Below are 21,527 nucleotides of genomic sequence, written 5' to 3' on the forward strand. Positions count from 1 at the left end.
ATGACTGACTACCATGTGAATCAGCCTTTACACTCACTATGTGCCATCCATAACTGACTACCATGTGAATCAGCCTGTACACTCACTATGTACCATCCATAACTGACTACCATGTGAATCAGCCTTTACACTCACTATGTACCAATCATGACTACCATGTGAATCAGCCTTTACACTCACTACGTGCCATCCATGACTGACTACCATGTGAATCAGCCTTTACACTCACTACGTGCCATCCATGACTGACTACCATGTGAATCAGCCTTTACACTCACTACGTGCCATCCATGACTGACTACCATGTGATCAGCCTTTACACTCACTATGTACCATCCATAACTGACTACCATGTGAATCAGCCTTTACACTCACTATGTACCATCCATAACTGACTACCATGTGAATCAGCCTTTACACTCACTATGTGCCATCCATGACTGACTACCATGTGAATCAGCCTTTACACTCACTATGTACCATCCATGACTGACTACCATGTGATTCAGCCTTTACACTCACTATGTACCATCCATAACTGACTACCATGTGAATCAGCCTTTACACTCACTATGTGCCATCCATGACTGACTACCATGTGAGTCAGCCGTGAATCAGCCGACTGAGGGCCCTGAGCACTTTACATTCTACTACTGGGTTTCTCTCATGAAACTACCAGACTGAGGGGCCCTGAGCACTTTACATTCTACCACTGGGTTTCTCTCATGAAACTACCAGACTGAGGGGCCCTGAGCACTTTACATTCTACCACTGGGTTTCTCTCATGAAACTACCAGACTGAGGGGCCCTGAGCACTTTACATTCTACCACTGGGTTTCTCTCATGAAACTACCAGACTGAGGGGCCCTGAGCTCTTTACATTCTACCACTGGGTTTCTCTCATGAAACTACCAGACTGAGGGGCCCTGAGCACTTTACATTCTACCACTGGGTTTCTCTCATGAAACTACCTGTCGTTCTCATACTGTACACAAATCACAGCGAGTATCTCTGAAGTCTATAGAAAGATGTCAGTCAGTCAGATATGGCGTGTTGTATTTACTGTGCAGCTGTCAGCTAGCCAAGTGATGGTTGCAGCTGCTGTGGGGAACATATGATACTCCTGCAAGTTCCCTGACCACTCCTTAGACTTAGGATTTATGATATGATATGGATGCTATTGAATCTGCAACAAGTGCTACACATTTTGAATATATGTATCACATACATTTCATGAGCAAAAAAAATTAAATACAATTTAACTATATATCACAACAATTAGTTGATGAGAAGCACTTCAATCCAATGCTATACTTTCAAAATGTAAGGACCATATCTGGTAAGGACATTGATCTGATATATATATATATACCTCTACAATTGAACTAATTCAAGTAAAATGACAGGATAACAATCCAATGGTGATACACCATTTCACATGGTCATAGAGGTTAGTCCAATCAAAACGTCTCTTTCTATCTACGTCCCGCCCATAGTGATGGTTGCTTAGCGCGGGCTTCCGGTGATTGATCCAACCGAATACCGTGTTTCTCCGAGGCTACTGGTCCGGTTTGTTACCACTTCTAACTTTAATAATACTTTATTGTGTGTTTTTTTTTAAAAAACTTTTCGTTAATTGTGTAGCGTAATAATTACTTAAACGTGTTGCTACTTTAGAAACAGTAACATTACTGTGAGGACTTCATGTCTTGCGGCCCCGTCTCGGTAAATTTATTGCGAGTCGGTTTTCACTCGGGAGACAAACTTCTTCATTTGTTGTGAAATTTGTAGCTCTGTTTACTTTCGGTATTTTTTTTTTTGGGGGGGGGGGGAAGTACTGGCCTTAAACTATTCAGTAAGTTAGGAAACGGTTTATTTGTGTGCTCATCCACTTTGGTTAAAGTGTTTGTAGCTAGCTAGCTAACTAACTAGCTTTGACAAACTTTCCTCTGTGTCAATACAAGTTTGTTTTGCCAGGCCACAACGACAAACTGACTGGCTGCATTGATGTATCTAGATATCATATCTGTCCCTCTGATATTCACCTGATATCCACCTAATATCCCTCTAATATCCCTCTAATATCCCTCTAATATTTAGCTAATATCCCTCTAATATCCCTCTGATACCCACCTAATATCCACCTAATATCCCTCTAGTTGGAACAATGTGTCAGTGTTTTGTTTTAGTTTTGGTTACCTTGTAGCTTTGAGTTTGGACTGGAGTCAACTGACTGGGTACTTTTTGGCATTGCCGTCATGTGAACATCACGAGGAGGAATCTACATGACACTTTTAACTACAACACACTTTCCACTATGAACTTGAATTATTGCTCGTCTAACTGACATGTTTATCATGAATTGTGCTGAATGTTTTTTTTCTCCACTCAGTTGATGGTCTGCAGTAGAACCTGAGGTAGCTGGGTCCTAACCGTAGCCCAGCATCATGACAGAGAGTTTCAGCAACATCGAGGATGAGGCGTTCCCCAGTTTCCTGTCTACCTCTGTGGGCAGCAGCCGTGCCACCCTGGGAAACGTCACCCTGGCCTCCACCCTGGGGCTGCCCGTAGCTGCCTCCACCGTGGCTAAAATTAGAGCTGGGTCCGACAACAGGTGGGTCAGCAGCACCACTTACCCCCACCACCCGTCACGCCAACATCAATGTTACTGGAACACAAGGCCCTGCAGAACTATATGGGTTTTGGTTCTGGCTCGGTAACCTTCTAATACAGCGTTACCGTTATGTAGCTCTGATCAGTGTTCATAACTATCTGACTACTACTAAAAAAATGAATCTCAGTCCTTTTCTCTCCAGAGTAAATGCCGTCCAGGCGTCATATCTGGAGGACGGTCGGTTCTCTCTGGCTGACTCTCAGTCCAACAACAAGGAACAGGGGAAATTTGCCCTCAGCTTCAAAGATGAGCTGTGAGTATCAAAGAGTTTTTTTTATATTAGCAGCAGTGAAAGTCATGTCATGCAGGGCTCTATGCTGACTTGTTTTCCAAGGAGCACATGTGCTCCGAAGTTGAAAAGCAGATAATGATATTCAGGAACACCGTAAATGCAGGGTTAAGGAGCCCCGTGGGGGGGAAATGCAGGGTTAAGGAGCCCCGTGGGGGGGAAATGCAGGGTTAAGGAGCCCCGTGGGGGGGAAATGCAGGGTTAAGGAGCCCCGTGGGGGGAAATGCAGGGTTAAGGAGCCCCGTGGGGGGGAAATGCAGGGTTAAGGAGCCCCGTGGGGGGGAAATGCAGGGTTAAGGAGCCCCGTGGGGGGGAAATGCAGGGTTAAGGAGCCCCGTGGGGGGGAAATGCAGGGTTAAGGAGCCCCGTGGGGGGAAATGCAGGGTTAAGGAGCCCCGTGGGGGGAAATGCAGGGTTAAGGAGCCCCGTGGGGGGAAATGCAGGGTTAAGGAGCCCCGTGGGGGGGGAATGCAGGGTTAAGGAGCCCCGTGGGGGGGAAATGCAGGGTTAAGGAGCCCCGTGGGGGGGAAATGCAGGGTTAAGGAGCCCCGTGGGGGGGAAATGCAGGGTTAAGGAGCCCCGTGGGGGGGAAATGCAGGGTTAAGGAGCCCCGTGGGGGGAAATACAGGGTTAAGGAGCCCCGTGGGGGGGGAAATGCAGGGTTAAGGAGCCCCGTGGGGGGGAAATGCAGGGTTAAGGAGCCCCGTGGGGGGGAAATGCAGGGTTAAGGAGCCCCGTGGGGGGGAAATGCAGGGTTAAGGAGCCCCGTGGGGGGGAAATGCAGGGTTAAGGAGCCCCAGTGCTCCTTCACCCTGCATGCGGTTAGGGATGTGAATATCCCCCATGTTTGCTTCAGTGAACGATGTTGCTCACATGGATCCCCTCTGTCTCTCTCTCTCCATCCTCTCAGAGATGCTGCAGATGACTTCATAGCAGCCCACCGGTTCTCAGACATGCTGGTGAAGGTGAATCTGGACCAGACAGAGCCCAGGACTAGAGCCTCCTCCCTCGGCCCCAACACACAGACTGGACCTCTCCCTGGAAGACACTCTGAACATGGAGATGGTAAACACTGTACCAGTTACCTTGGTTTGTGGTTCCAGTGTGGCTCTGTAGAGCATGGTGCGTCCAACACCAGGGTCCAGTGTGGTTCTGTAGAGCATGGTGCGTCCAACACCAGGGTCCAGTGTGGTTCTGTAGAGCATGGTGCGTCCAACACCAGGGTCCTAGGGTCCAGTGTGGCTCTGTAGAGCATGGTGGGTCCAACACCAGGGTCCAGTGTGGTTCTGTAGAGCATGGTGCGTCCAACACCAGGGTTCTGGGGTCCAGTGTGGTTCTGTAGAGCATGGTGGGTCCAACACCAGGGTCCTGGGGTCCAATGTGGTTCTGTAGAGCATGGTGGGTCCAACACCAGTCCAACACCAGGGTCCTGGGGTCCAGTGTGGTTCTGTACAGCATGGTGCGTCCAACACCAGGGTCCTGGGGTCCAGTGTGGTTCTGTAGAGCATGGTGGGTCCAACACCATGGTCCTGGGGTCCAGTGTGGTTCTGTAGAGCATGGTGCGTCCAACACCAGGGTCCTGGGGTCCAGTGTGGTTCTGTAGAGCATGGTGGGTCCAACACCAGGGTCCTGAGGTCCAGTGTGGTTCTGTAGAGCATGGTGCGTCCAACACCAGGGTCCTGGGGTCCAGTGTGGTTCTGTAGAGCATGGTGGGTCCAACACCAGGGTCCTGGGGTCCAGTGTGGTTCTGTAGAGCATGGTGCGTCCAACACCAGGGTCCTGAGGTCCAGTGTGGTTCTGTAGAGCATGGTGGGTCCAACACCAGGGTCCTGGGGTCCAGTGTGGTTCTGTAGAGCATGGTGGGTCCAACACCAGGGTCCTGAGGTCCAGTGTGGTTCTGTAGAGCATGGTGGGTCCAACACCAGGGTACTGGGGTCCAGTGTGGTTCTGTAGAGCATGGTGCGTCCAACACCAGGGTCCTGGGGTCCAGTGTGGTTCTGTAGAGCATGGTGCGTCCAACACCAGGGTCCTGGGGTCCAGTGTGGTTCTGTAGAGCATGGTGGGTCCAACACCAGGGTCCTGGGGTCCATTCCACCCATAAGTCAAATGGTTTCCATGTGTCACAAAGAGGCTTTGGATAAAAGCATCTGCAAAATGGCATTTAGTAGTAGTAATATTATTAGTAGTAATATTATTAGTAGTAATATTATTAGTAGTATTTATTATTAGTAGTATTTATTATTAGTAGATCAGTGATGTCCATCAGGCTGGTTCTCCTGTCCTTCACTAGTTGATAGATCAGGCTGGGCTCCTGTCCTTCACTAGTTGATAGATCAGTGATGTCCATCAGGCTGGTTCTCCTGTCCTTCACTAGTTGATAGATCAGTGATGTCCATCAGGCTGGTCTCCTGTCCTTCACTAGTTGATAGATCAGGCTGGTCTCCTGTCCTTCACTAGGTGATAGATCAGTGATGTCCATCAGGCTGGTTCTCCTGTCCTTCACTAGTTGATAGATCAGGCTGGTCTCCTGTCCTTCACTAGGTGATAGATCAGTGATGTCCATCAGGCTGGTTCTCCTGTCCTTCACTAGTTGATAGATCAGTGATGTCCATCAGGCTGGTCTCCTGTCCTTCACTAGTTGATAGATCAGGCTGGTCTCCTGTTCTTCACTAGGTGATAGATCAGTGATGTCCATCAGGCTGGTTCTCCTGTCCTTCACTAGTTGATAGATCAGTGATGTCCATCAGGCTGGTTCTCCTGTCCTTCACTAGTTGATAGATCAGTGATGTCCATCAGGCTGGTCTCCTGTCCTTCACTAGTTGATAGATCAGTGATGTCCATCAGGCTGGTTCTCCTGTCCTTCACTAGTTGATAGATCAGGCTGGGCTCCTGTCCTTCACTAGTTGATAGATCAGTGATGTCCATCAAGCTGGTCTCCTGTCCTTCACTAGTTGATAGATCAGTGATGTCCATCAGGCTGGTTCTCCTGTCCTTCACTAGTTGATAGATCAGGCTGGGCTCCTGTCCTTCACTAGGTGATAGATCAGTGATGTCCATCAGGCTGGTGTGCTGTGTTAGCTAACAAACCAACTAACTGAGTTTCTCGTCTCCCTGTCAGATCTCTCTACGGGGCGGCTGGCCTTCACCAACCTGGTTAATATGGACTTTATGGATCTAAAGGTATCACACACTCTCAATGTCGTCTCATTAGCTTTTAGAGTGGTCTCCTTTCCCCCGTCCAGTATGGGTGGTAGCCTCCCCCTGTCCTTTAGGGTCCAGTATGGGTGGTAGCCTCCCCCTGTCCTTTAGGGTCCAGTATGGGTGGTAGCCTCCCCCCTGTCCTTTAGGGTCCAGTATGGGTGGTAGCCTCCCCCCTGTCCTTTAGGGTCCAGTATGGGTGGTAGCCTCCCCCCTGTCCTTTAGGGTCCAGTATGGGTGGTAGCCTCCCCCTGTCCTTTAGGGTCCAGTATGGGTGGTAGCCTCCCCCCTGTCCTTTAGGGTCCAGTATGGGTGGTAGCCTCCCCCCTGTCCTTTAGGGTCCAGTATGGGTGGTAGCCTCCCCCCTGTCCTTTAGGGTCCAGTATGGGTGGTAGCCTCCCCCTGTCCTTTAGGGTCCAGTATGGGTGGTAGCCCCCCCCTGTCCTTTAGGGTCCAGTATGGGTGGTAGCCTCCCCCCTGTCCTTTAGGGTCCAGTATGGGTGGTAGCCTCCCCCCTGTCCTTTAGGGTCCAGTATGGGTGGTAGCCTCCCCCCTGTCCTTTAGGGTCCAGTATGGGTGGTAGCCTCCCCCCTGTCCTTTAGGGTCCAGTATGGGTGGTAGCCTCCCCCCTGTCCTTTAGGGTCCAGTATGGGTGGTAGCCTCCCCCCTGTCCTTTAGGGTCCAGTATGGGTGGTAGCCTCCCCCTGTCCTTTAGGGTCCAGTATGGGTGGTAGCCTCCCCCCTGTCCTTTAGGGTCCAGTATGGGTGGTAGCCTCCCCCCTGTCCTTTAGGGTCCAGTATGGGTGGTAGCCTCCCCCCTGTCCTTTAGGGTCCAGTATGGGTGGTAGCCTCCCCCCTGTCCTTTAGGGTCCAGTATGGGTGGTAGCCTCCCCCTGTCCTTTAGGGTCCAGTATGGGTGGTAGCCTCCCCCCTGTCCTTTAGGGTCCAGTATGGGTGGTAGCCTCCCCCCTGTCCTTTAGGGTCCAGTATGGGTGGTAGCCTCCCCCTGTCCTTTAGGGTCCAGTATGGGTGGTAGCCTCCCCCCTGTCCTTTAGGGTCCAGTATGGGTGGTAGCCTCCCCCCTGTCCTTTAGGGTCCAGTATGGGTGGTAGCCTCCCCCCTGTCCTTTAGGGTCCAGTATGGGTGGTAGCCTCCCCCCTGTCCTTTAGGGTCCAGTATGGGTGGTAGCCTCCCCCCTGTCCTTTAGGGTCCAGTATGGGTGGTAGCCTCCCCCCTGTCCTTTAGGGTCCAGTATGGGTGGTAGCCTCCCCCCTGTCCTTTAGGGTCCAGTATGGGTGGTAGCCTCCCCCCTGTCCTTTAGGGTCCAGTATGGGTGGTAGCCTCCCCCTGTCCTTTAGGGTCCAGTATGGGTGGTAGCCTCCCCCCTGTCCTTTAGGGTCCAGTATGGGTGGTAGCCTCCCCCCTGTCCTTTAGGGTCCAGTATGGGTGGTAGCCTCCCCCCTGTCCTTTAGGGTCCAGTATGGGTGGTAGCCTCCCCCTGTCCTTTAGGGTCCAGTATGGGTGGTAGCCTCCCCCCTGTCCTTTAGGGTCCAGTATGGGTGGTAGCCTCCCCCCTGTCCTTTAGGGTCCAGTATGGGTGGTAGCTCCCCCCTGTCCTTTAGGGTCCAGTATGGGTGGTAGCTCCCCCCTGTCCTTTAGGGTCCAGTATGGGTGGTAGCCTCCCCCTGTCCTTTAGGGTCCAGTATGGGTGGTAGCCTCCCCCCTGTCCTTTAGGGTCCAGTATGGGTGGTAGCCTCCCCCCTGTCCTTTAGGGTCCAGTATGGGTGGTAGCCTCCCCCCTGTCCTTTAGGGTCCAGTATGGGTGGTAGCCTCCCCCCTGTCCTTTAGGGTCCAGTATGGGTGGTAGCCTCCCCCTGTCCTTTAGGGTCCAGTATGGGTGGTAGCCTCCCCCCTGTCCTTTAGGGTCCAGTATGGGTGGTAGCCTCCCCCCTGTCCTTTAGGGTCCAGTATGGGTGGTAGCCTCCCCCCTGTCCTTTAGGGTCCAGTATGGGTGGTAGCCTGTCCTTTAGGGTCCAGTATGGGTGGTAGCCTCCCCCCTGTCCTTTAGGGTCCAGTATGGGTGGTAGCCTCCCCCCTGTCCTTTAGGGTCCAGTATGGGTGGTAGCCTCCCCCCTGTCCTTTAGGGTCCAGTATGGGTGGTAGCCTCCCCCCTGTCCTTTAGGGTCCAGTATGGGTGGTAGCCTCCCCCCTGTCCTTTAGGGTCCAGTATGGGTGGTAGCCTCCCCCCTGTCCTTTAGGGTCCAGTATGGGTGGTAGCCTCCCCCTGTCCTTTAGGGTCCAGTATGGGTGGTAGCCTCCCCCTGTCCTTTAGGGTCCAGTATGGGTGGTAGCCTCCCCCCTGTCCTTTAGGGTCCAGTATGGGTGGTAGCCTCCCCCTGTCCTTTAGGGTCCAGTATGGGTGGTAGCCTCCCCCCTGTCCTTTAGGGTCCAGTATGGGTGGTAGCCTCCCCCCTGTCCTTTAGGGTCCAGTATGGGTGGTAGCCTCCCCCCTGTCCTTTAGGGTCCAGTATGGGTGGTAGCCTCCCCCTGTCCTTTAGGGTCCAGTATGGGTGGTAGCCTCCCCCCTGTCCTTTAGGGTCCAGTATGGGTGGTAGCCTCCCCCCTGTCCTTTAGGGTCCAGTATGGGTGGTAGCCTCCCCCCTGTCCTTTAGGGTCCAGTATGGGTGGTAGCCTCCCCCCTGTCCTTTAGGGTCCAGTATGGGTGGTAGCCTCCCCCTGTCCTTTAGGGTCCAGTATGGGTGGTAGCCTCCCCCTGTCCTTTAGGGTCCAGTATGGGTGGTAGCCTCCCCCTGTCCTTTAGGGTCCAGTATGGGTGGTAGCCTCCCCCCTGTCCTTTAGGGTCCAGTATGGGTGGTAGCCTCCCCCCTGTCCTTTAGGGTCCAGTATGGGTGATAGCCTCCCCCCTGTCCTTTAGGGTCCAGTATGGGTGGTAGCCTCCCCCCTGTCCTTTAGGGTCCAGTATGGGTGGTAGCCTCCCCCCTGTCCTTTAGGGTCCAGTATGGGTGGTAGCCTCCCCCTGTCCTTTAGGGTCCAGTATGGGTGGTAGCCTCCCCCCTGTCCTTTAGGGTCCAGTATGGGTGGTAGCCTCCCCCTGTCCTTTAGGGTCCAGTATGGGTGGTAGCCTCCCCCCTGTCCTTTAGGGTCCATTATGGGTGGTAGCCTCCCCCTGTCCTTTAGGGTCCAGTATGGGTGGTAGCCTCCCCCTGTCCTTTAGGGTCCAGTATGGGTGGTAGCCTCCCCCCTGTCCTTTAGGGTCCAGTATGGGTGGTAGCCTCCCCCTGTCCTTTAGGGTCCAGTATGGGTGGTAGCCTCCCCCTGTCCTTTAGGGTCCAGTATGGGTGGTAGCCTCCCCCTGTCCTTTAGGGTCCAGTATGGGTGGTAGCCTCCCCCTGTCCTTTAGGGTCCAGTATGGGTGGTAGCCTCCCCCTGTCCTTTAGGGTCCAGTATGGGTGGTAGCCTCCCCCTGTCCTTTAGGGTCCAGTATGGGTGGTAGCCTCCCCCTGTCCTTTAGGGTCCAGTATGGGTGGTAGCCTCCCCCCTGTCCTTTAGGGTCCAGTATGGGTGGTAGCCTCCCCCCTGTCCTTTAGGGTCCAGTATGGGTGGTAGCCTCCCCCCTGTCCTTTAGGGTCCAGTATGGGTGGTAGCATCCCCCCTGTCCTTTAGGGTCCAGTATGGGTGGTAGCCTCCCCCTGTCCTTTAGGGTCCAGTATGGGTGGTAGCCTCCCCCCTGTCCTTTAGGGTCCAGTATGGGTGGTTGTAATTCTGTCTCTGTGATCCAGGTCCGATTCCCCCCCGGCACCGTAGACGATCAGACTCTGGCCAGTGACGGCGCAGACAGCGACCGCTTCAGTGGGAGTGTCTCCAGCTTCCTGGCCAATGAGAAGCTCATGTCTGTGGACAGCATGAACAGTGATGTCACAGGTGAGGCTGTGAGACTTTCTGAACTATATATATATAACTATAACTATAACTATATATATATATATAGCTGGTGGTGGTTATAAGCTGTGTATTGTGGTGATGGTGGTTATAAGCTGTGTATTGTGTCTGAACTCCTCTCCTCTCTGATGGTGGTTATAAGCTGTGTATTGTGGTGATGGTGGTTATAAGCTGTGTATTGTGTCTGAACTCCTCTCCTCTCTGATGGTGGTTATAAGCTGTGTATTGTGTCTGAACTCCTCTCCTCTCTGATGGTGGTTATAAGCTGTGTATTGTGTCTGAACTCCTCTCCTCTCTGATGGTGGTTATAAGCTGTGTATTGTGTCTGAACTCCTCTCCTCTCTGATGGTGGTTATAAGCTGTGTATTGTGTCTGAACTCCTCTCCTCTCTGATGGTGGTTATAAGCTGTGTATTGTGTCTGAACTCCTCTCCTCTCTGATGGTGGTTATAAGCTGTGTATTGTGTCTGAACTCCTCTCCTCTCTGATGGTGGTTATAAGCTGTGTATTGTGTCTGAACTCCTCTCCTCTCTGATGGTGGTTATAAGCTGTGTATTGTGTCTGAACTCCTCTCCTCTCTGATGGTGGTTATAAGCTGTGTATTGTGTCTGAACTCCTCTCCTCTCTGGTGGTGGTTATAAGCTGTGTATTGTGTCTGAACTCCTCTCCTCTCTGATGGTGATTATAAGCTGTGTATTGTGTCTGAACTCCTCTCCTCTCTGATGGTGGTTATAAGCTGTGTATTGTGTCTGAACTCCTCTCCTCTCTGATGGTGGTTATAAGCTGTGTATTGTGTCTGAACTCCTCTCCTCTCTGATGGTGGTTATAAGCTGTGTATTGTGTCTGAACTCCTCTCCTCTCTGGTGGTGGTTATAAGCTGTGTATTGTGTCTGAACTCCTCTCCTCTCTGGTGGTGGTTATAAGCTGTGTATTGTGTCTGAACTCCTCTCCTCTCTGGTGGTGGTTATAAGCTGTGTATTGTGTCTGAACTCCTCTCCTCTCTGATGGTGGTTATAAGCTGTGTATTGTGTCTGAACTCCTCTCCTCTCTGGTGGTGGTTATAAGCTGTGTATTGTGTCTGAACTCCTCTCCTCTCTGATGGTGGTTATAAGCTGTGTATTGTGTCTGAACTCCTCTCCTCTCTGATGGTGGTTATAAGCTGTGTATTGTGTCTGAACTCCTCTCCTCTCTGATGGTGGTTATAAGCTGTGTATTGTGTCTGAACTCCTCTCCTCTCTGGTGGTGGTTATAAGCTGTGTATTGTGTCTGAACTCCTCTCCTCTCTGATGGTGGTTATAAGCTGTGTATTGTGGTGATGGTGGTTATAAGCTGTGTATTGTGTCTGAACTCCTCTCCTCTCTGATGGTGGTTATAAGCTGTGTATTGTGTCTGAACTCCTCTCCTCTCTGGTGGTGGTTATAAGCTGTGTATTGTGTCTGAACTCCTCTCCTCTCTGATGGTGGTTATAAGCTGTGTATTGTGTCTGAACTCCTCTCCTCTCTGATGGTGGTTATAAGCTGTGTATTGTGTCTGAACTCCTCTCCTCTCTGGTGGTGGTTATAAGCTGTGTATTGTGTCTGAACTCCTCTCCTCTCTGGTGGTGGTTATAAGCTGTGTATTGTGTCTGAACTCCTCTCCTCTCTGATGGTGGTTATAAGCTGTGTATTGTGTCTGAACTCCTCTCCTCTCTGATGGTGGTTATAAGCTGTGTATTGTGTCTGAACTCCTCTCCTCTCTGGTGGTGGTTATAAGCTGTGTATTGTGTCTGAACTCCTCTCCTCTCTGGTGGTGGTTATAAGCTGTGTATTGTGTCTGAACTCCTCTCCTCTCTGGTGGTGGTTATAAGCTGTGTATTGTGTCTGAACTCCTCTCCTCTCTGGTGGTGGTTATAAGCTGTGTATTGTGTCTGAACTCCTCTCCTCTCTGATGGTGGTTATAAGCTGTGTATTGTGTCTGAACTCCTCTCCTCTCTGATGGTGGTTATAAGCTGTGTATTGTGTCTGTTTGATCCCCAGATGACGACGTCGACGTGAACGACCTGCAGGATGAAGAACTGGACCTGTACTTAAACCAGCTGGTTGGCCCTGCCATGCAGAGAGGACGGGTGGAGGGCCAGGAGATACCTGTTGCTGTAAGATGACCTCTCCTCCTGCTTTCTCCTCTCTCTCCCCTCTCTCTCCCCCCTGCTTTCTCCTCTCTCTCTCTCCCCTGCTTCCTCCCCGTCTCCTCTCCCCTCTTTCTCCCCGTCTCCCCTCTCTCTCTCCCCTGCTTTCTCCCCGTCTCCCCTCTCTCTCTCCCCTCTCTCTCTCCCCTCTCTCTCTCCCCTGCTTTCTCCCCTGCTTTCTCCCCGTCTCCCCTCTCTCTCTCCCCTGCTGTCTCCCCGTCTCCTCTCCCCTCTCTCTCTCCCCTGCTTTCTCCCCGTCTCCCCTCTCTCTCTCCCCTGCTGTCTCCCCGTCTCCTCTCCTCTCTCTCTCTCCCCTGCTGTCTTCCCCTCTCCCCTCTCTCTCTCTCCCCTGCTTTCTCCCCGTCTCCCCTCTCTCTCTCCCCTGCTTTCTCCCCGTCTCCCCTCTCTCTCTCCCCTCTCTCTCTCCCCTGCTTTCTCCCCGTCTCCCCTGCTTTCTCCCCGTCTCCCCTCTCTCTCTCCCCTGCTGTCTCCCCGTCTCCTCTCCTCTCTCCCCTGCTGTCTCCTCTCCTCTCTCTCTCTCCCCTGCTGTCTTCCCCTCTCCCCTCTCTCTCTCTCCCCTGCTGTCTTCCCCTCTCCCCTCTCTCTCTCTCCCCTGCTGTCTTCCCCTCTCCCCTCTCTCTCTCCCCTGCTTTCTCCCCGTCTCTCTCTCTCTCTCCTCTGCTGTCTTCCCCTCTCAACACATGTCATTGTTATATCTGTCTGTTTGTGCTTCTACACCTGCATTGCTTGCTGTTTGGGGGGGGTTTTAGGCTGGGTTTCTGTAGAGCACTTTGAGATATCAGCTGATGTAAGAAGGGCTTTATAAATGATTTGATTTGTTTCTTCGTTCATAATAATATTGTATTGATTTTCAGGACCAGCCAACCAACCAAGACTATTCATCTCAGCCCAGTTCCACAGAACCACAGAACCGATACCAGTTCCTGGATGACTATGATCAGGTGGATACCGCTCCTCCATGACTCTATTACTATGATCAGGTGGATACCGCTCCTCCACGACTCTATTACTATGATCAGGTGGATACCGCTCCTCCATGACTCTATTACTATGATCAGGTGGATACCGCTCCTCCATGACTCTATGATCAGGTGGATACCGCTCCTCCATGACTCTATTACTATGATCAGGTGGATACCGCTCCTCCATGACTCTATGATCAGGTGGATACCGCTCCTCCATGACTCTATTACTATGATCAGGTGGATACCGCTCCTCCATGACTCTATGATCAGGTGGATACCGCTCCTCCATGACTCTATGATCAGGTGGATACCGCTCCTCCATGACTCTATTACTATGATCAGGTGGATACCGCTCCTCCATGACTCTATGATCAGGTGGATACCGCTCCTCCATGACTCTATTACTATGATCAGGTGGATACCGCTCCTCCATGACTCTATTACTATGATCAGGTGGATACCGCTCCTCCATGACTCTATTACTATGATCAGGTGGATACCGCTCCTCCATGACTCTATTACTATGATCAGGTGGATACCGCTCCTCCATGACTCTATGATCAGGTGGATACCGCTCCTCCATGACTCTATGATCAGGTGGATACCGCTCCTCCATGACTCTATGATCAGGTGGATACCGCTCCTCCATGACTCTATGATCAGGTGGATACCGCTCCTCCATGACTCTATGATCAGGTGGATACCGCTCCTCCATGACTCTATGATCAGGTGGATACCGCTCCTCCATGACTCTATGATCAGGTGGATACCGCTCCTCCATGACTCTATGATCAGGTGGATACCGCTCCTCCATGACTCTATGATCAGGTGGATACCGCTCCTCCATGACTCTATGATCAGGTGGATACCGCTCCTCCATGACCTCTATGATCAGGTGGATACCGCTCCTCCATGACTCTATGATCAGGTGGATACCGCTCCTCCATGACTCTGTGATCAGGTGGATACCGCTCCTCCATGACTCTATGATCAGGTGGATACCGCTCCTCCATGACTCTATTACTATGATCAGGTGGATACCGCTCCTCCATGACTCTATTACTATGATCAGGTGGATACCGCTCCTCCACGACTCTATGATCAGGTGGATACCGCTCCTCCATGACTCTATGATCAGGTGGATACCGCTCCTCCATGACTCTATGATCAGATGGATACCGCTCCTCCATGACTCTATTACTATGATCAGGTGGATACCGCTCCTCCATGACTCTATTACTATGATCAGGTGGATACCGCTCCTCCATGACTCTATTACTATGATCAGGTGGATACCGCTCCTCCATGACTCTATTACTATGATCAGGTGGATACCGCTCCTCCATGACTCTATTACTATGATCAGGTGGATACCGCTCCTCCATGACTCTATTACTATGATCAGGTGGATACCGCTCCTCCATGACTCTATGATCAGGTGGATACCGCTCCTCCATGACTCTATGATCAGGTGGATACCGCTCCTCCATGACTCTATGATCAGGTGGATACCGCTCCTCCATGACTCTATGATCAGGTGGATACCGCTCCTCCATGACTCTATGATCAGGTGGATACCGCTCCTCCATGACTCTATGATCAGGTGGATACCGCTCCTCCATGACTCTATGATCAGGTGGATACCGCTCCTCCATGACTCTATGATCAGGTGGATACCGCTCCTCCATGACTCTATGATCAGGTGGATACCGCTCCTCCATGACTCTATGATCAGGTGGATACCGCTCCTCCATGACTCTATGATCAGGTGGATACCGCTCCTCCATGACTCTATGATCAGGTGGATACCGCTCCTCCATGACTCTATGATCAGGTGGATACCGCTCCTCCACGACTCTATGATCAGGTGGATACCGCTCCTCCACGACTCTATGATCAGGTGGATACCGCTCCTCCATGACTCTATGATCAGGTGGATACCGCTCCTCCATGACTCTATGATCAGGTGGATACCGCTCCTCCATGACTCTATGATCAGGTGGATACCGCTCCTCCATGACTCTATGATCAGGTGGATACCGCTCCTCCACGACTCTATGATCAGGTGGATACCGCTCCTCCATGACTCTATGATCAGGTGGATACCGCTCCTCCATGACTCTATGATCAGGTGGATACCGCTCCTCCATGACTCTATGATCAGGTGGATACCGCTCCTCCATGACTCTATTACTTTCCGGACGGGCAGCCAGTGTTGACTCGGTGGGCTGTGATTGGCAGCCAGTGTTGACTCTGTGGGCTGTGATTGGCAGCCGAGCAGCCAGTGTTGACTCGGTGGGCTGTGATTGGCAGCCGAGCAGCCAGTGTTGACTAGGTGGGCTGTGATTGGCAGCCAGTGTTGACTAGGTGGGCTGTGATTGGCAGCCAGTGTTGACTAGGTGGGCTGTGATTGGCAGCCAGTGTTGACTAGGTGGGCTGTGATTGGCAGCCAGTGTTGACTCGGTGGGCTGTGATTGGCAGCCAGTGTTGACTCGGTGGGCTGTGATTGGCAGCCAGTGTTGACTAGGTGGGCTGTGATTGGCAGCTGAGCAGCCAGTGTTGACTCGGTGGGCTGTGATTGGCAGCCGGGCAGCCAGTGTTGACTAGGTGGGCTGTGATTGGCAGCCGAGCAGCCAGTGTTGACTCGGTGGGCTGTGATTGGCAGCCGGGCAGCCAGTGTTGACTAGGTGGGCTGTGATTGGCAGCTGAGCAGCCAGTGTTGACTAGGTGGGCTGTGATTGGCAGCCAGTGTTGACTATTCAGTCAGTTGGAAACCTTTTTATAACCTAAAGTCCATCTCCTGTATCTCGTTCATCAATCGTGAGGTTAAATGTTCACGGTGTCACATCTGGACCAGTAAACCAAAGGATTGTCTAGGTTTCTTTTCCTAGGACGTCGGTGTAACCGATGTGAAATGGCTAGTTAGTTAGCGGTGGTGCGCGGCTAATAGCGTTTCAATCGGCTTACGTCACTCGCTCTGAGACCTTGAAGTAGTTGTCCCCCTTTGCCCTGCAAAGGGCCGCGGCATTTTGTGGCGCGATGGGTAACGATGCTTCGTGGGGGTGGCAGTTGTTGATGTGTGCAGAGGGTCCCTGGTTCGAGCCCAGGTTGGGGCGATGAGAGGGACAGAAGCTATACTGGTACATCGGGGCTTGTCAGACAAGACCAAAGTCGCTCACTTTAGCGTCAGTGTAGCTTCCCTGAATCGCATCGCTGACAGAGCTGTTCATCTGGGTTTTTTTGTTGTACGATTTATCTGCAGATCAATGATAACATTTAGATGGTGAATCATCACTGCACGAACAACAGGAAGTGGAGAGCCTTATTCTGGTCCATATATGATCATTAGAGCCCTCACGGGACAACAGGAAGTGGTGAGCCTTATTCTGGTCCATATTTGATCATTAGAGCCCTCACGGAACAACAGGAAGTGGAGAGCCTTATTCTGGTCCATATATGATCATTAGAGCCCTCACGGAACAACAGGAAGTGGAGAGCCTTATTCTGGTCCATATATGATCATTAGAGCCCTCACGGAATCCAGGCATTAAAACAAAATTCAACAATGAGTTGAACTTAGTACATAATTAACTAAATGTATTAATTAGCCCGACTATCGTTTTTGATTGATTAGGATCCTGTATTTGCCCGACAAAGACACTAGCTGGTCTTACAGAGGTCCAACATAACGACAGACGTGACAGACAAAAGACTTTACAATTTACATATGTTAAAAACATTAACATGTAGCGTGTGCTCATCCATCAGTTACATGTCAGTAGATACAGTGGGGCAAAAAAGTATTTAGTCAGCCACCAATTGTGCAAGTTCTCCCACTTAAAAAGATGAGAGGCCTGTCATTTTCATCACAGGTACATGTCAACTATGACAGACAAAATGAGAAGAAAAAAAATCCAGAAAATCACATTGTAGGATTTTTTTATGAATTTATTTGCAAATTATGGTGGAAAATAAGTATTTGGTCACCTACAAACAAGCAAGATTTCTGGCTCTCACAGACCTGTAACTTCTTCTTTAAGAGGCTCCTCTGTCCTCCACTCGTTACCTGTATTAATGGCACCTGTTTGAACTTGTTATCAGTATAAAAGACACCTGTCCACAACCTCAAACAGTCACACTCCAAACTCCACTATGGCCAAGACCAAAGAGCTGTCAAAGAACACCAGAAACAAAATTGTAGACCTGCACCAGGCTGGGAAGACTGAATCTGCAATAGGTAAGCAGCTTGGTTTGAAGAAATCAACTGTGGGAGCAATTATTAGGAAATGGAAGACATACAAGACCACTGATAATCTCCCTCGATCTGGGGCTCCACGCAAGATCTCACCCCGTGGGGTCAAAATTATCACAAGAACGGTGAGCAAAAATCCCAGAAGCACACGGGGGGGACCTAGTGAATGACCTGCAGAGAGCTGGGACCAAAGTAACAAAGCCTACCATCAGTAACACACTACGCCGCCAGGGACTCAAATCCTGCAGTGCCAGACGTGTCCCCATGCTTAAGCCAGTACATGTCCAGGCCCGTCTGAAGTTTGCTAGAGAGCATTTGGATGATCCAGAAGAGGATTGGGAGAATGTCATATGGTCAGATGAAACCAAAATATAACTTTTTGGTAAAAACTCGTCGTGTTTCGTGGACAAAGAATGCTGAGTTGCATCCAAAGAACACCATACCTACTGTGAAGCATGGGGGTGGAAACATCATGCTTTAGGGCTGTTTTTCTGCACAGGGACCAGGACGACTGAAAGGAAAGAATGAATGGGGCCATGTATCGTGAGATTTTGAGTGAAAACCTCCTTCCATCAGCAAAGGCATTGAAGATGAAACGTGGCTGGGTCTTTCAGCATGACAATGATCCCAAACACACCACCCGGGCAACGAAGGAGTGGCTTCGCAAGAAGCATTTCAAGGTCCTGGAGTGGCCTAGCCAGTCTCCAGATCTCAACCCCATAGAAAATCTTTGGAGGGAGTTGAAAGTCCGTGTTGCCCAGCGACAGCCCCAAAACATCACTGCTCTAGAGGAGATCTGCATGGAGGAATGGGCCAAAATACCAGCAACAGTGTGTGAAAACCTTGTGAAGACTTACAGAAAACGTTTGACCTGTGTCATTGCCAACAAAGGGTGTATAACAAAGTATTGAGAAACTTTTTTGTTATTGACCAAATACTTATTTTCCACCATAATTTGCAAATAAATTCATAAAAAATCCTACAATGTGATTTTCTGGATTTCTTTTCTAATTTTGTCTGTCATAGTTGACGTGTACCTATGATGAAAATTACAGGCCTCTCTCATCGTTTTAAGTGGGAGAACTTGCACAATTGGTGACTGACTAAAAACTTTTTTGCCCCACTGTACACAACCAGTATGTCACGTGGAGGAGAGGTGTTGTCCCGTGAGGTGTTGCTTTATCTGTTTTTTGAAACCAGGTTCGCTGTTCACTTGCGCTATATAAGATGGGAGATCCATGCACTCATGGCTCTGTATAAAACTGTATGTTTCCTTGAATTTGTTCTGGTCCTGGGGACTGTGAAAAGACCCCTGGTGGCATGTCTGGTGGGGGTATGTGTGTTTGTCAGAGCTGTGTGTAAGTTTTACTATGCCAACAATTTGGAATTTCCCAACACATTAATGTTTATTATAAAAACAAGAAGTGACTGTCACTTTGCTCAAGTCTTAGCCAAGATTACCAGTTTATTACTGTCCACCCATTCCAAAACAGATTGCAGCTCTTTGTTAAGGGTTTCAGTGACTATATTAGCTGGGGTTGCTGACGCATATATATGGTTGAATCATCAGCGTGCTTTGTTTAATGCCAGTGGCAGGTCATTGGTAAAAAGAGTAGAGGTCCTAGAGAGCTGCCCTGTGGTACACCACACTGTTTGAAATTAGAGAAGCTTCCATTAAAGAAAACCCCCTGAGTTCTATTAGATTGCCATATTGTGGATTCAGAGCTGAGGTTGAAAAGCCATAACACAGGTTTCCCCCCACCGATAGGTTATGGTCAATATCAAAGAAGATTTGATTAAATATTAAAGTTTTTTAATGTTCTTAGTCCTGGTCATATATCCAAAACGACTGACAATACACTGAATTCATGTTCAGTAATTTAAATTGTAAAGTAATGTCTTTCTACACAATACCACAAATGTTTCCAATCTGGGAGGTAAACTCGATAAAGTATTGAATAATTTAGTGTGTATTTCGGATCAAATCAAGGCAGTAGAATGTACCAGATTCCACAAATTTCAACCACCTCTGGCTCGGTTGGGCCTGGTTGGCTACGACTCTGGCTCGGTTGGGCCTGGTTGGCTACGACTCTGGCTCGGCGGGGGCCTGGTTGGCTACGACTCTGGCTCGGGGGGAGGGCCTGGTTGGCTACGACTCTGGCTCGGGGGGAGGGCCTGGTTGGCTACGACTCTGGCTCGGGGGGAGGGCCTGGTTGGCTACGACTGGCTCGGCGGGGGCCTGGTTGGCTACGACTCTGGCTCGCCGGGGCCTGGTTGGCTACGACTCTGGCTCGCCGGGGCCTGGTTGGCTACGACTCTGGCTCGGCGGGGGCCTGGTTGGCTACGACTCTGGCTCGGGGGGAGGGCCTGGTTGGCTACGACTCTGGCTCGGGGGGAGGGCCTGGTTGGCTACGACTCTGGCTCGGGGGGAGGGCCTGGTTGGCTACGACTCTGGCTCGGGGGGAGGGCCTGGTTGGCTACGACTCTGGCTCGGCCGGGGCCTGGTTGGCTACGACTCTGGCTCGCCGGGGCCTGGTTGGCTACGACTCTGGCTCGCCGGGGGCCTGGTTGGCTACGACTCTGGCTCGGGGGGAGGGCCTGGTTGGCTACGACTCTGGCTAGGCGGGCGGGGCCTGGTTGGCTACGACTCTGGCTCGGCGGGCGGGGCCTGGTTGGCTACGACTCTGGCTCGGCGGGCGGGGCCTGGTTGGCTACGACTCTGGCTCGGCGGGCGGGGCCTGGTTGGCTACGACTCTGGCTCGGGGGGAGGGCCTGGTTGGCTACGACTCTGGCTCGGGGGGAGGGCCTGGTTGGCTACGACTCTGGCTCGCCGGGGCCTGGTTGGCTACGACTCTGGCTCGGCGGGGGCCTGGTTGGCTACGACTCTGGCTCGGCGGGGGCCTGGTTGGCTACGACTCTGGCTCGGCGGGGCCTGGTTGGCTACGACTGTGGCTCGGGGGGAGGGCCTGGTTGGCTACGACTCTGGCTCGGCGGGGCCTGGTTGGCTACGACTCTGGCTCGGCGGGGGCCTGGTTGGCTATTCCTATGTACTAGCGGAAAACACTGGTATATTGAAACCTTTTTTTATGAAGACTAAGAGCAGCTCAGTCATACACTTGTCAGCCAATGGATCTTGTTCACAACTAGTATCCTTTATTCATCTTCCTGTACAAACTAAACAGTATATATTAGTGTTCTATTTCAGCCTGGTTTCACTAAGATTGGATTGTTTGTCCTGTCATGAGTGTTTCCAGATGCCTGACGTGCGGCTTGCTGCTACAGGGATGGACTCGTGTCCTGGTAGTGACGAGGAGGACACTGAGGACGAACTGGAGACGGCTAGGAGACACACTTCTACCAGACACAGACTGCTGCTGTCCAGCACCTCCCGACAGCTGGTATGATCACGTCTCTGTCCCCCGTCTGTCTGTCTCTCCATCTCACTGCTTCAGCTGGTATGATCACGTCTCTGTCCCCCCGTCTGTCTGTCTCTCCATCTCACTGCTTCAGCTGGTATGATCACGTCTCTGTCCCCCCGTCTGTCTGTCTCTCCATCTCACTGCTTCAGCTGGTATGATCACGTCTCTGTCCCCCGTCTGTCTGTCTCTCCATCTCACTGCTTCAGCTGGTATGATCACGTCTCTGTCCCCCGTCTGTCTGTCTCTCCATCTCACTGCTTCAGCTGGTATGATCACGTCTCTGTCCCCCCGTCTGTCTGTCTCTCCATCTCACTGCTTCAGCTGGTATGATCACGTCTCTGTCCCCGTCTGTCTCTCCATCTCACTGCTTCAGCTGGTATGATCACGTCTCTGTCCCCCCGTCTGTCTGTCTCTCCATCTCACTGCTTCAGCTGGTATGATCACGTCTCTGTCCCCCCGTCTGTCTGTCTCTCCATCTCACTGCTTCAGCTGGTATGATCACGTCTCTGTCCCCCCGTCTGTCTGTCTCTCCATCTCACTGCTTCAGCTGGTATGATCACGTCTCTGTCCCCCGTCTGTCTGTCTC

At 51.4% G+C, this 21,527-nt stretch overlaps 1 protein-coding gene across 11 annotated transcripts in view; it reads left to right on the plus strand.

The window, feature by feature from the left end:
• Positions 1–1,461: 1,461 nt before the first annotated feature.
• The window catches only part of LOC106590754 (centrosomal protein of 192 kDa), a 97,306-nt gene continuing 77,240 nt past the window's right edge, over positions 1,462–21,527 (plus strand). For 5 of the 11 annotated variants that reach the window (XM_082972291.1, XM_082972300.1, XM_082972294.1 and 2 more), the window contains exons 1-9: positions 1,462–1,569; positions 2,393–2,614; positions 2,802–2,927; positions 3,874–4,028; positions 6,082–6,143; positions 9,962–10,103; positions 12,136–12,251; positions 13,160–13,246; positions 20,768–20,920. In XM_082972291.1, the coding sequence (XP_082828417.1) occupies positions 2,448–2,614; positions 2,802–2,927; positions 3,874–4,028; positions 6,082–6,143; positions 9,962–10,103; positions 12,136–12,251; positions 13,160–13,246; positions 20,768–20,920 (1,008 nt within the window). In that variant the 5' untranslated portion in view covers positions 1,462–1,569; positions 2,393–2,447. Of the gene's footprint in view, positions 1,570–1,634; positions 1,856–2,392; positions 2,615–2,801; positions 2,928–3,873; positions 4,029–6,081; positions 6,144–9,961; positions 10,104–12,135; positions 12,252–13,159; positions 13,247–20,767; positions 20,921–21,527 lie in introns of those variants that run through there. The other 6 variants (XM_082972295.1, XM_082972296.1, XM_082972292.1 and 3 more) reach the window with 6 other exon arrangements.

This window comes from Salmo salar, unplaced genomic scaffold, assembly GCF_965601325.2.
Source record: "Salmo salar unplaced genomic scaffold, fSalSal1 ptg000635l, whole genome shotgun sequence".
Lineage (NCBI taxonomy): Eukaryota > Metazoa > Chordata > Actinopteri > Salmoniformes > Salmonidae > Salmo > Salmo salar.